The sequence below is a fragment of the Salmo trutta genome, unplaced genomic scaffold (assembly GCF_901001165.1).
Source record: "Salmo trutta unplaced genomic scaffold, fSalTru1.1, whole genome shotgun sequence".
Lineage (NCBI taxonomy): Eukaryota > Metazoa > Chordata > Actinopteri > Salmoniformes > Salmonidae > Salmo > Salmo trutta.
Genome location: NW_021822962.1, coordinates 4,030,921 through 4,044,580, shown reverse-complemented (window position 1 = coordinate 4,044,580; position 13,660 = coordinate 4,030,921). Strand labels below are relative to the sequence as shown.

General features: G+C 43.6%; 1 protein-coding gene across 1 annotated transcript in view; it reads right to left on the bottom strand.

Moving 5' to 3' along the window:
- Window positions 1-6,368: 6,368 nt before the first annotated feature.
- The window catches only part of LOC115187656 (oxysterol-binding protein-related protein 3-like), a gene marked incomplete at its 5' end in the record, with an annotated part of 35,506 nt that continues 28,214 nt past the window's right edge, over window positions 6,369-13,660 (bottom strand). The window contains 2 exons of the mRNA XM_029746624.1: window positions 6,369-9,465; window positions 11,956-12,078. Coding sequence (XP_029602484.1) covers window positions 9,369-9,465; window positions 11,956-12,078 — 220 coding nt within the window. The remainder of the gene's footprint in view (window positions 9,466-11,955; window positions 12,079-13,660) is intronic.

The following is a 13,660-nucleotide window of genomic DNA, read 5'->3' as shown; positions in this document are numbered from 1 at the left end:
CCCAGTGGGTCAGAAGTTTACATACACTCAATTAGTATTTGTTAACATTGCCTTTGTCATGACGTTGCCCTCTTTGAGTACAGGGAGGACAGTTGACCCCCTCCCCCTTGCACCATCCCCCAACCTACCTCCCCCCATCCAGGCCCTGTGTGAAGGGGTGGTAAAATTCTAAGAGGAGAATCTCCTGCCACATAGAAAGAATCTCCTGCCACATAGAAAGACACAGGAAATTCTTCCAACTCACAGAATTGGGGAACCGAACGACATTTATGTTCTGGAGAAGGTATATAAGATTGGTGAAGAATCCAGCTACGAACTGGTCCGCTTGGAACAATTTTGTGATACTCAGAAGAGACAATATAGCCATATTACCATAAAACTGTTTATATAATAGCCTCAGCTATGGGACTTGCATCCAAATGGTGGTATAAAATGTATTAATAAGGATAAAGCTATTTGTAATACATTGAGATGCTATGTACTGATGTTAATGTGATAGAATTGTATTTCTGTACCAAGCTTAACTCAGTCATCGGCACGCCCCCAGGGACACAGACAGGACCAGGCGTCATGTGACAAGCCTGTTCTATGTTCACTATAAAACCCCACCCTGATTTACTTTCTTGAGACCAGCTTACCTCAGAAGAGAGAGCCAAGGTTTGACCCCCAATTCCTCTACTGAAAGTTAACTATACCACATGGTTAAACTTTTAGACTATCGAGACCGACAGAATAAGAACAAGTCTTTGATATTAATTATTAGTCTGCAGCTAAGTAAATTATATCATTGAACGCGAAGACCAACGAAACATCCATTCTATGACAACATTAATGAATGTTGCTTTGAAAGATCCATTCTAACCGAGAGAGAGAACTCTCCAACAGAACGACTCTCCAACAAGGATCCCGACGACACACTGAGCGTAAATATATATTGATTGCAATTGTTCCCGAATGAGTGAGCGTTCATGTGCAAAGGATTAGCATATCAATTGTTAATATTAATGAACTCTGTGTGCCTCCTCAGCTGACCTTTTATGACCCTTTGTTTAACAAGACACCAGCTATGCCTGTTTAGCCCACTAGGGCACATTACTCTACCAGTTCTTTGTGACGATAATTACTGTTTGTATGCTTTCTGTGAATTACTTAGTTTAGTAAATAAATGATTTTAAGACAATTGATGTATGGATGACTTTAGTAAAGGCTGGATTCGTGCAGATACAACAATTTACGACGTTTGGAATGAGACTGGACGCGAGGTAAAATACACCATTTAAACCAGAAGATAATCGGCCTATACTATAATAGAATACAATATATAATGTTATAATATAGGAAAGTTATATTAGGAAAATTATAACTTTGTAATCTGAATATTTTCCTTGGTGCCCCGATCTCCTAGTTAATTACAATTAAACGATTAATCAGTTTAATCGCGTGATAATAATTACAGGGAGTTAATTGATAAACATGTCTTCAGTTTAATGGTACCCCAAAGACACGACACCTTTAAATTGTTTAACTTGGGTCAAACGTTTCAGGTTGCCCTCCACAAGCTTCCCACAATAAGTTGGGTGAATTTTGGCCACCCTGACAGCTGGTGTAACTGAGTCAGGTTTGTAGGCCTCCTTGCTTGCACACACTTTTTCAGTTTTGCCCATACATTTTCTATAGAATTGAGGTCAGGGCTTTGTGATGGCCACTCCAATACCTTGACTTTGTTGTCCTTAAGCTATTTTTCGACAACAAGAATGCTTGGGGCCAATGTCCATTTGGAAGACCTATTTGCGACCAAGCTTTAACTTCCTGACTGATGTCTTCCCACGGGGGACCAGTACAGGAATTAATAAAAAAAATAAAAAATAAATAACATATATGAAATGTATGCATTCACTACTGTAAGTCGCTCTGGATAAGAGTGTCTGCTAAATGACTAAAATGTAAAATGTAAAAAATGTCTTGAGATGTTGCTTCAATATATCCACATAATTTTCCAACCTCATGATGCCATCTATTTTGTGAAGTGCACCAGTCCCTCCTGCAGCAAAGCACCCCCACAACATGATGCTGCCTCCCCCGTGCTTCACGGTTGAAATGGTGTTCTTCGGCTTGCAAGCATCCCCCTTTTTCCTCCAAACATAACGATGGTCATTATGGCCAAACAGTTCTATTTTTGTTTCATCAGACCAGAGGACATTTCTCCAAAAAGTACAATCTTTGTCCCCATGTGCAGTTTCAAACCGTAGTCTGGCTTTTTTATGGCAGTTTTGGAGCAGTGGCTTCTTCCTTGCTGAGCGGCTTTTCAGGTTATGTCGATATAGGACTCGTTTTACTGTGGATATAGATACTTTGTACCTGTTTCCTCCAGCATCTTCACAAGGTCCTTTGCTGTTGTTCTGGGATTGATTTGCACTTTTCGCACAAAAGTACGTTCATCTCTAGGAGACAGAACGCGTCTCCTTCCTGAGCGGTATGATGGCTGCGTGGTCCCATGGGGTTTCTATTTGCACACTATTGTTTATACAGATGAAGGTGGTACCTTCAGGCCTTTGGAAATTTCTCCCAAGGATGAACCAGACTTGTGGAGGTCTACAATTTTTTTCTGAGATCTTGGCTGATTTCTTTTGATTTTCCCATGATGTCAAACAGAGGCACTGAGTTTGAAGGTAGGCCTTGAAATACATCCACAGGTACATCTCCAATTGACTCAAATTATGTCAATTAGCCTATCAGAAGCTTCTAAAACCATGACATCATTTTCTGAAATGTTCCATGCTGTTTAAAGGCACAGTCAACTTAGTGTATGTAAACTTCTGACCACCTGGAATTGTGATACAGTGAATTATATGTGAAATAATAATTACATGTGAATAAAAATTGATGTCCTAACCGACTTGCCAAAACTATAGTTTGTTAACAAGAAATTTGTGGAGTAGTTGAAAAACAAGTTTTAATGACTCCAACCTAAGTTTATGTAAACTTCCGACATACACTTAGGTTGGAGTCATTAAAACTTGTTTTTCAACCACTCCACAAATTGGCTGTCATGAAGACCGCCACAGGAAAGGAAGACTCAGAGTTACCTCTGCTGCAGAGGATAAGTGCATTAGAGTTAACTGCACCTCAGATTACAGCCCAAATAAATGCCTCAGAGTTCAAGTAACAGACACATCTCAACATCAACTGTTCAGAGGAGACAGTGTGAATCAGGCCTTCATGGTCGAATTGCTGCAAAGAAACCACTACTAAAGGACACCAATAAGAAGAAGAGACTTGCTTGGGCCAAGAAACACAAGCAATGGATATTTGACAGGTGGAAATCTGTCCTTTGGTCTGATGAGTCCAAATGTGAGATTTTTGATTACAACCGCCGTGTCTTTGTGAGACACAGAGTAGGTGAACGCATGATCTCCGCATGTGTTGTTCCCCCGTGAAGAATGGAGGTGTGATGGTGTGGGGATGCTTTACTGGTGACACTGTCTGTGATTTATTTAGAATTCAAGGCACACCAGCATGGCTACCACAGCATTTTTACCAGCTATACGCCATGCCATCTGGTTTACGCTTAGTGGCACTATCATTTGTTTTTCAACAGGACAATGACCCAAAATACACCTCCAGGCAGTGTAAGGGCTATTTGACCAAGGAGAGTGATGGAGTGCTTCATCAGATGACCTGGCCTCCACAATTACCTGACCTCAACCCATATGGTTTGGGATGAGTCGGACCGCAGAGTGGAGGAAAAGCAGCAAACAAGTGCTCAGCATATGTGGGAACTCCTTCAAGACTGTTGGAAAAGCATTCCTAATGAAGCTGATAGAGAGAATACCAAGAGTGTGCAAAGCTGTCATCAAGGCAAAGGGTGGCTATTTTGAAAAATATAAAATATAAAATGTATTTTGATTTGTTTAACACTTTTTCGGTTACTACATGATTCCCTATGTGTTATTTCATAGTTTCACTATTATTTACAATGTAAAAAATTGCAAAAATAATGAAAAACTCTTGATTGAGTAGCTGTGTCCAAACTTTTTACTGGTACTGTATATACTGTGTATCATTCCAAAACACTCTATCCACCAATTATTCACGTGTCTTTTATAATCAGAAATGATTGCTTATGGGTTCCTTCATGTGTGTGTAAAATATTACTGTTCTCAGATTTTTTATTCATAGACTTTATATGTATATATTTTCTTGTTGCTAAACGCTATTCTGTATATATCCATTGTTTAGCTGGAAAGGGATGTTTGTATCCTGTATATTTGACTGTGATATGTGGTTGTCTCACCTAGCGATCTTATTAAGTTGAATGCATTAACTGTAAGCCACTCTGGATAAGATGTCAAATGTAAATACTTTACATACATACACTATATACACAAAAGTATGTGGACACAAGAACTGTTCGTCGGGAGCTTCATGAAATGGGTTTTCATGGCCGAGCAGCCGCACACAAGCCTAAGATCAACATGTGTAATACCAAGTGTCGGCTGGAGTGGTGTAAAGCTCGCCGCCATTGGACTATGGAGCAGTGGAAAAGCGTTCTCTGGAGTGTTGAATCACGCTTCACCATCTGGCAGTCTGATGGACGAATCTGGGTTCATGGGATGCCAGGAGAACGCTACTTGCCCCAATGCATAGTGCCAACTGTAAAGTTTGGTGGAGGAGGAATAATGGTCTGGGGCTGTTTTTCATGGTTCGGGCTAGGCCCCTTAGTTCCAGTGAAGGGAAATCTTAATGCTACAGTATATAATGACATCCTAGACAATTCTGTGCTTCCAACTTTGTGGCAACAGTTTAGGGAAGGCCCTTTCCTGTTTCAGCAAATGGTTTGTTGAGATCGGTGTGGAAGAACTCGACTGGCCTGCCCAGAGCCCTGACCTCAACTCCATCGAACACCTTTGGGATGAATTGGAACGCCGACTGCAAGCCAGGCCTACAGTAATTGGCCAACAATAGTGCCCGACCTCACTAATGCTTTTGTGGAATGAGATGTTCGACGAGCAGGTGTCCACATACTTTTGGTCATGTAGTGTATCTCATATTATTTTATTGAATTTTTAAATCTTTTAAAAAATATAACATTTGTACAGTTCTCTATTAAAAATGTAGTTATTTGTCACATTTGACTGTGTAAAACCTAGCGTTACTACTTTTCCTCTGAGACTGAGGTATATAGCGTTTTGCAACAAAACATGATTATTTGTTTCTCCCATTCTTGTCTGTAGATCCTCTCAAGCTCTGTCAGGTTGGATGGGGAGCGTCGCTGCACAGCTATTTTCAGGTTTCTCCAGAGATGATCGATCGGGTTCAAGTCCGGGTTCTTGTCCCGAAGCCACACCTGCGTTGTCTTGGCTGTGTGCTTACTCTCGTGGTCCTGTTGGAAGGTGAACCTTCTCCCCAGTCTGAGGTCCTGAGTGCTCTGGAGCAGGTTTTCATCAAGGATCTCTCTGTACTTTGCTCCGTTCATCTTTCCCTCGATCCTGACTAGTCTCCCAGTCCCTGCCGCTTAAAAACATCCCCACAGCATGATGCTGCCACCACCATGCTTCACTGTAGGGATGGTGCCAGGTTTCCTCCAGACGTGACACTTGGCATTCAGGCCAAAGAGTTCAATCTTGGTTTCATCAGACCAGAGAATCTTGTTTCTCATGGTCAGAGTCCTTTAGGTGCGTTTTGGCAAACTCCAAGCGGGCTGTCATGTGCCTTTTACTAAGGAGTGGCTTCCCTCTGGCCATTCTACCATAAAGGCCTGATTGGTGGAGTGCTGCAGAGATGTTTGTCCTTCTGGAAGTTCTCCCATCTCCACATAGGAACTCTGGAGCTCTGTCAGAGTGACCATCGGGTCCTTGGTCACCTCCCTGACCAAGGCCCTTCTCCTCTGATTGCTCAGTTTGGCCGGGTTGCCATCTCTAGGAAGTCTTGGTGGTTCCAAACTTCTTCCATTTAAGAATGATGAAGGTCACTGTGTTCTTGGGGAAATTCAATGCTGCAGAAATGTTTTGGTACCCTTCCCCAGATCTGTGCCTCGACACAATCCTGACAATTCCTTCGACCTCAAGGCTTGGTTTTTGCTCTGACATGCACTGTCAACTGTGGGATCTTATATAGACAGGCATGTGCCTTTCCAAATCATGTCCAATCAATTGAACTTACCAGTTGTAGAAAGATCTCAAGGATGATCAATGTAAACAGGATACAGGATGCAACTGAGCTCAATTTCGTGTCTCATAGCCAAGGGTCTGAATACTTATGTAAATTAGGTAAGAGAATACAATGTTACCAGTGTTTGACATGGGGGAGGGGCCAGTAACTTTATGATCAAACTTGATCAATATAGAAGCAACGGTCATTTTTCATACTTTGGTCATCAATACTTTAATCTGGTTTCCTTCAAATATCATCCAATTTCATGAAAAACATGATTTTGACTGTTCATGACCTTTAAACAATAAAAGCTAAATCACCAACATTTCTGAAAATGGATATATAGCATTTTAGAATGAAACTTCAAAAACATACTTCATTCTTTAAAGAATTCCTCCTCACACAAACACACGTGCCCTTCTGAAACATTTCAGTTTGTTTATAAACAGAAATTAGAGTAAAATGCAATATAGTTCACCCAGTAAGGCATTAGACAGGTGCAGAATAAATATTTGACATGTACACCTTCTCAATGGTGTTACAAGTACCATGGAATCTCATCTCAGAGGTAGAAAACCGCATGTGTTAAGACAGTGTTGTACAGTCAACAGCTGTGCTAATGTAGACTAGTAGCTAAGTTAGCGAGGAGCGGCAATACAAAAAGGGAAGGATTATTTTACAGTCTTTGCAGAACCAACAAGGCTAGTAATTCATTCTTTAGTACCTTGTTGAAGTATACAGTATTTCTTATGTGTTCTATTCTGCACGATGAGACACTACAGGTGGAAAAACAGGACACAATTTTTGCATAATAGTCCCTGCATTCGAAGGGTATGCTATATAAAGACGCTACATTAATACACTACTCGGATAAATGTTGTCTATTAAGGCAATAAACTGGATAAACTCTCAAATGAAAAAATGAAAACAACAATGAATTATAAACCAGCAACATGCGTGGGGGGGATAATGGATAGTACATGGACAGGTAAATGATGGACAGCAGATGGATATGTGAATGATGGATAGTAGATGGACATGTGAATGATGGATAGTAGATGGACAGGTGAATGATGGATAGTAGATGGACATGTGAATGATGGACAGTAGATGGACATGTGAATGATGGACAGTAGATGGACATGTGAATGATGGATAGTAGATGGACATGTGAATGATGGACAGTAGATGGACAGGTGAATGATGGATAGTAGATGGACAGGTGAATGATGGATAGTAGATGGACATGTGAATGATGGACAGTAGATGGACAGGTGAATGATGGATAGTAGATGGACGTGATTGATGAATAGTAGATGGACATGTGAATGATGGACAGTAGATGGACATGTGAATGATGGACAGTAGATGGACATGTGAATGATGGACAGTAGATGGACATGTGAATGATGGACAGTAGATGGACAGGTGAATGATGGATAGTAGATGGACATGTGAATGATGGACAGTAGATGGACAGGTGAATGATGGACAGTAGATGGACATGTGAATGATGGATAGTAGATGGACATGTGAATGATGGACAGTAGATGGACATGTGAATGATGGACAGTAGATGGACATGTGAATGATGGATAGTAGATGGACAGGTGAATGATGGATAGTAGATGGACAGGTGAATGATGGACAGTAGATGGACAGGTGAATGATGGATAGTAGATGGACATGTGAATGATGGACAGTAGATGGACATGTGAATGATGGATAGTAGATGGACATGTGAATGATGGATAGTAGATGGACAGGTGAATGATGGACAGTAGATGGACATGTGCAAGAGGGTAAGTCCCAAATGGCACCCTATTCCCTTTAGCGTATGATGCACTACTTGGGCCCATAGGGCTCTGGTCAAAAGCAGTGCACTATGTAGGGAATAGGGTGCCATTTGAGGCGTAACCAATGAGACGGACAGAGCAGCAGGACTCCAGCCCCCAGAGCCAGCCTGGGTCACAGTACAGACAGGAAGTCCAAGCATGGTCGTGTTCATAAGTGCACACCGTAACTGAAAACAAAAAATTAAGTTTCTTATTGGACTGGAAGTTCAGGTAGTTCCCTCCGTTGCAGTCTGTTTTCTTCCGTTTGGTGCCTTATGAACGCACAAGCGTTTCTTATTGGACAAGCTCAGGTAGTCCCTCCCTGTTTCAGTCCTGTGCCTAATAAACATGACCCAGGTGTGTGACCAGTGGCCACAGAAGTCACACTAAGGTCACCACAACACTGGACAGTCCAGGTGGTGATAGTCTGGTTCCCTCCTCAGGTCACCACAACACTGGACAGTCCAGGTGGTGATAGTCTGGTTCCATCCACAGGTCACCACAACACAGGACAGTCCAGGTGGTGATAGTCTGGTTTCCTCCTCAGGTCACCACAACACTGGACAGTCCAGGTGGTGATAGTCTGGTTTCCTCCTCAGGTCACCACAACACAGGACAGTCCAGGTGGTGATAGTCTGGTTCCCTCCTCAGGTCCCCACAACACTGGACAGTCCAGGTGGTGATAGTCTGGTTCCCTCCTCAGGTCACCACAACACAGGACAGTCCAGGTGGTGATAGTCTGGTTTCCTCCTCAGGTCACCACAACACTGGACAGTCCAGGTGGTGATAGTCTGGTTCCCTCCTCAGGTCACCACAACACTGGACAGTCCAGGTGGTGATAGTCTGGTTTCCTCCTCAGGTCCCCACAACACAGGACAGTCCAGGTGGTGATAGTCTGGTTCCCTCCTCAGGTCACCACAACACAGGACAGTCCAGGTGGTGATAGTCTGGTTTCCTCCTCAGGTCCCCACAACACAGGACAGTCCAGGTGGTGATAGTCTGGTTTCCTCCTCAGGTCACCACAACACTGGACAGTCCAGGTGGTGATAGTCTGGTTTCCTCCTCAGGTCACCACAACACAGGACAGTCCAGGTGGTGATAGTCTGGTTCCCTCCTCAGGTCCCCACAACACTGGACAGTCCAGGTGGTGATAGTCTGGTTCCCTCCTCAGGTCACCACAACACAGGACAGTCCAGGTGGTGATAGTCTGGTTTCCTCCTCAGGTCACCACAACACTGGACAGTCCAGGTGGTGATAGTCTGGTTCCCTCCTCAGGTCACCACAACACTGGACAGTCCAGGTGGTGATAGTCTGGTTCCCTCCTCAGGTCACCACAACACTGGACAGTCCAGGTGGTGATAGTCTGGTTCCCTCCTCAGGTCACCACAACACTGGACAGTCCAGGTGGGCAAAGCCTGGATCGCTCCTCAGGTCCCAGTAAGTGTTGTTGCTAACCCAGGTGTCATCCTTTGATTTCCTGTGGACAACAGAAAGACATATTCTTTACCTGAACTGAATAATGAAATACCTTCTAAAAAGAATCAACAACAAAAAGATCATGATGCAAAACACAGCCTCATCATTATCATCAGCCTCATCAGCCTCATCAGCCTCCTCACGTTTTTGCTTTTTATTATAAGTGCTCTATCTTGAAAACTTGACTGCTTACATTTTTGTGGATTGTATTAACAGTTGACTAATGAGCAAAATACTAAAATTAGACTGTTTTTGAACTATGCCTTCAACACTCACAAACTCGCCATCAGAATTGAATGGAAACTGAGAACCAGCTACTGAACATGGAGTAACCTAATGTTCCCATGGACATGTTACATGTCTGGTGTGTCTGTTGTGGTACATGTACATCTATATAGGTACATCCGTATTGTGTTATAAACTGGGTGGTCCGAGCCCTGAATGCTGATTGGCTGAAAGCCGTGGTAAATGAGACCGTATAACACGGGTATGACAAAACAATTATTTTTACTGTTGTAATTACATTTGTTACCAGTTTATAATAGCAATAAGGCACCTCGGGGGATTGTGGTATAAGGCCAATATACCACGTCTAAGGGCTGTATCCAGGCGCGTTGCGTCGTGCATAAGAACAGCCCATAGCCGTGGTATATTGGCCATATACCACACTCTCTCCTGCCTTATTGCTTTAATAAACCCAGTGGGAATAAATGCAGGTTGAGTTTAGCTGTGGAGATGTATTAGAACAGGGCTGCCAACATTTTTTCCCAAGGGCCCCCTTTATAAGAAAAATAAAGTCTAGACCCAATGTTATTCCGCTACCAAATACGTTTTATTATTATAATTTATTTCAACCCTCAATTTAATTGTACGTATTCTCTTTTACAGAAAGGGCCCGATTCCCACCTGAGTTAAACGTGAGTAAATGGAACGTAATTATCTGAACTTGATCTAAAGCATGAGAATAGCGTGATGTTCACCTGCTATTGGTTTAGGGTGGAGATTGAATACATGAAGGTGTGGTGGAGGTGTGTCTACAGATACGGCGGATTCTAACAACTTTTACGTGCTAGGAAACTATGAATAAGGTCTAGCAAACCTACCGATTCCAAGTGGAAAAAGCATCAGATTACTTTTGTTTTCCAATCAAAAAAGAACCATTCTCCATGCACTGTAATTTACAACTTGATCAGAGCTATTGATTTAGAGCTAAGTAAACGAGTACTTGATCAGAGCTATTGATTTAGAGCTAGGTAAACGAGTACTTGATCAGAGCTATTGATTTAGAGCTAGGTAAACGAGTACTTGATCAGAGCTATTGATTTAGAGCTAGGTAAACGAGTACTTGATCAGAGCTATTGATTTAGAGCTAGGTAAACGAGTACTTGATAAGAGCTATTGATTAGAGCTTGGTAAACGAGTACTTGATAAGAGCTATTGATTAGAGATAGGTAAACGAGTACTTGATAAGAGCTATTGATTTAGAGCTAGGTAAACGAGTACTTGATTAGAGCTAGGTAAACGAGTACTTGATCAGAGCTATTGATTTAGAGCTAGGTAAACGAGTACTTGATCAGAGCTATTGATTTAGAGCTAGGTAAACGAGTACTTGATAAGAGCTATTGATTTAGAGCTAGGTAAACGAGTACTTGATAAGAGCTATTGATTAGAGCTTGGTAAACGAGTACTTGATAAGAGCTATTGATTTAGAGCTTGGTAAACGAGTACTTGATCAGAGCTATTGATTTAGAGCTAGGTAAACGAGTACTTGATAAGAGCTATTGATTTAGAGCTAGGTAAACGAGTACTTGATAAGAGCTATTGATTTAGAGCTAGGTAAACGAGTACTTGATCAGAGCTATTGATTTAGAGCTAGGTAAACGAGTACTTGATCAGAGCTATTGATTAGAGCTTGGTAAATGAGTAGTCAGTTCGGATGAGGGGATTGTAAATAGAAATTACACTTGTTTCAGATCTATTTGACATTATAATCACTGGAGACAAATGTGAAACCAGTCATATGGCAGCAAACTGAAACATTTCAACATATCAACTTACTCACAGACAACTCCACGAGAAAATCTGTTGGCCAGTAAATGGGATTACATTTATTCAGCGCATGCGCGCGGGAGGGGGGGGCACACATGCAAAGCCCATTACGCACCTTCGTAAGGCAATACCAAGTACTGAGAAGTGCGTAGGAAAGGTGTGCGTAAGAAACGTGTAATTTCCAAAGTCGGAATCGGGCCCAAAGTGAATAGATCAATTGATAGCAACCGAATCGCACGTTGTATCAGATTACTTCCCAAGCAAAGATAACCCCATGTGCATCAATCAGTGTCTTCCTCTGGTAGTCTACCACTTGTTTCTAGCATCGCAGAGTTATGTGTCGTTATAGATCGGTTTATACAATTGCGCATTTGTAAAAAGAAATACTGTATATACTGTATAGTAAAAAAAAAGATCCCTGTATCCAGCTCTAGGAGTTCACCTGAAGAATGTGGGTTGATGTGTCATGGTGTTTTCCTCCAGGACTCTGCGTCTGTCTCTCTGCTGCTGTTCTATGTTCTGTTTCTGTTCCTCTGCTGCCTCTACGTTGCCCTCCTCTAGCAGCCTGGTACACACACACACACACACACACACACACACACACACACACACACACACACACACACACACACACACACACACACACACACACACACACACAGAGGGACATTTGGATACACAATAAAGCAAACCCAGCTGTGTATGTTGTAATAATGGTCATTTGATGGGTGTAATACGAAACTGTATTACCAAATGCACATTTCTACATTGTTACGACATGCTCGTTCCTACGTCTTGCTGGTGCCTACACCATGCTGGTCTCTACACCATGCTGGTCCCTACACCATGCTGGTCCCTACACCATGCTGGTCTCTACACCATGCTGGTCTCTACACCATGCTGGTCCCTACACCATGCTGGTCCCTACACCATGCTGGTCTCTACACCATGCTGGTCCCTACACCATGCTGGTCTCTACACCATGCTGGTCCCTACACCATGCTGGTCTCTACACCATGCTGGTCCCTACACCATGCTGGTCCCTACACCATGCTGGTCTCTACACCATGCTGGCCCCTACACCATGCTGGTCCCTACACCATGCTGGTCCCTACACCATGCTGGTCTCTACACCATGCTGGTCTCTACACCATGCTGGTCTCTACACCATGCTGGTCCCTAAGCCTTGCTGGTCTCTACACCATGCTGGTCTCTACACCATGCTGTTCCCTACACCATGCTGGTCCCTACACCATGCTGGTCTCTACACCATGCTACACCATGCTGGTCTCTACACCATGCTACACCATGCTGGCCTCTACACCATGCTGGTCTCTACACCATGCTGGTCCCTACACCATGCTGGTCTCTACACCATGCTGGTCTCTACACCATGCTGGTCCCTACACCATGCTGGTCTCTACACCATGCTGGTCTCTACACCATGCTGGTCACTACACCATGCTGGTCTCTACACCATGCTGGTCCCTACACCATGCTGGTCCCTACACCATGCTGGTCTCTACACCATGCTGGTCCCTACACCATGCTACACCATGCTGGTCTCTACACCATGCTGGTCCCTACACCATGCTACACCATGCTAGTCTCTACACCATGCTGGTCTCTACACCATGCTGGTCCCTACACCATGCTGGTCTCTACACCATCCTGGTCCCTACACCATGCTGGTCCCTACACCATGCTTGTCCCTACACCATGCTGGTCTTTACACCATGCTGGCCCCTACATCATGCTGGTCCCTACACCATGCTGGCCCCTACACCATGCTGGTCCCTACACCATGCTGGCCCCTACACCATGCTGGTCTCTACACCATGCTGGCCCCTACACCATGCTGGTCCCTACACCATGCTGGTCCCTACACCATGCTGGTCTCTACACCATGCTGGTCTCTACACCATGCTGGTCCCTACACCATGCTGGCCCCTACACCATGCTGGTCCCTACACCATGCTGGTCCCTACACCATGCTGGTCCCTACACCATGCTGGTCTCTACACCATGCTGGCCCCTACACCATACTGGTCTCTACACCATGCTGGCCCCTACACCATGCTGGTCCCTACACCATGCTGGTCTCTACACCATGCTGGCCCCTACACCATGCTGGTCTCTACACCATG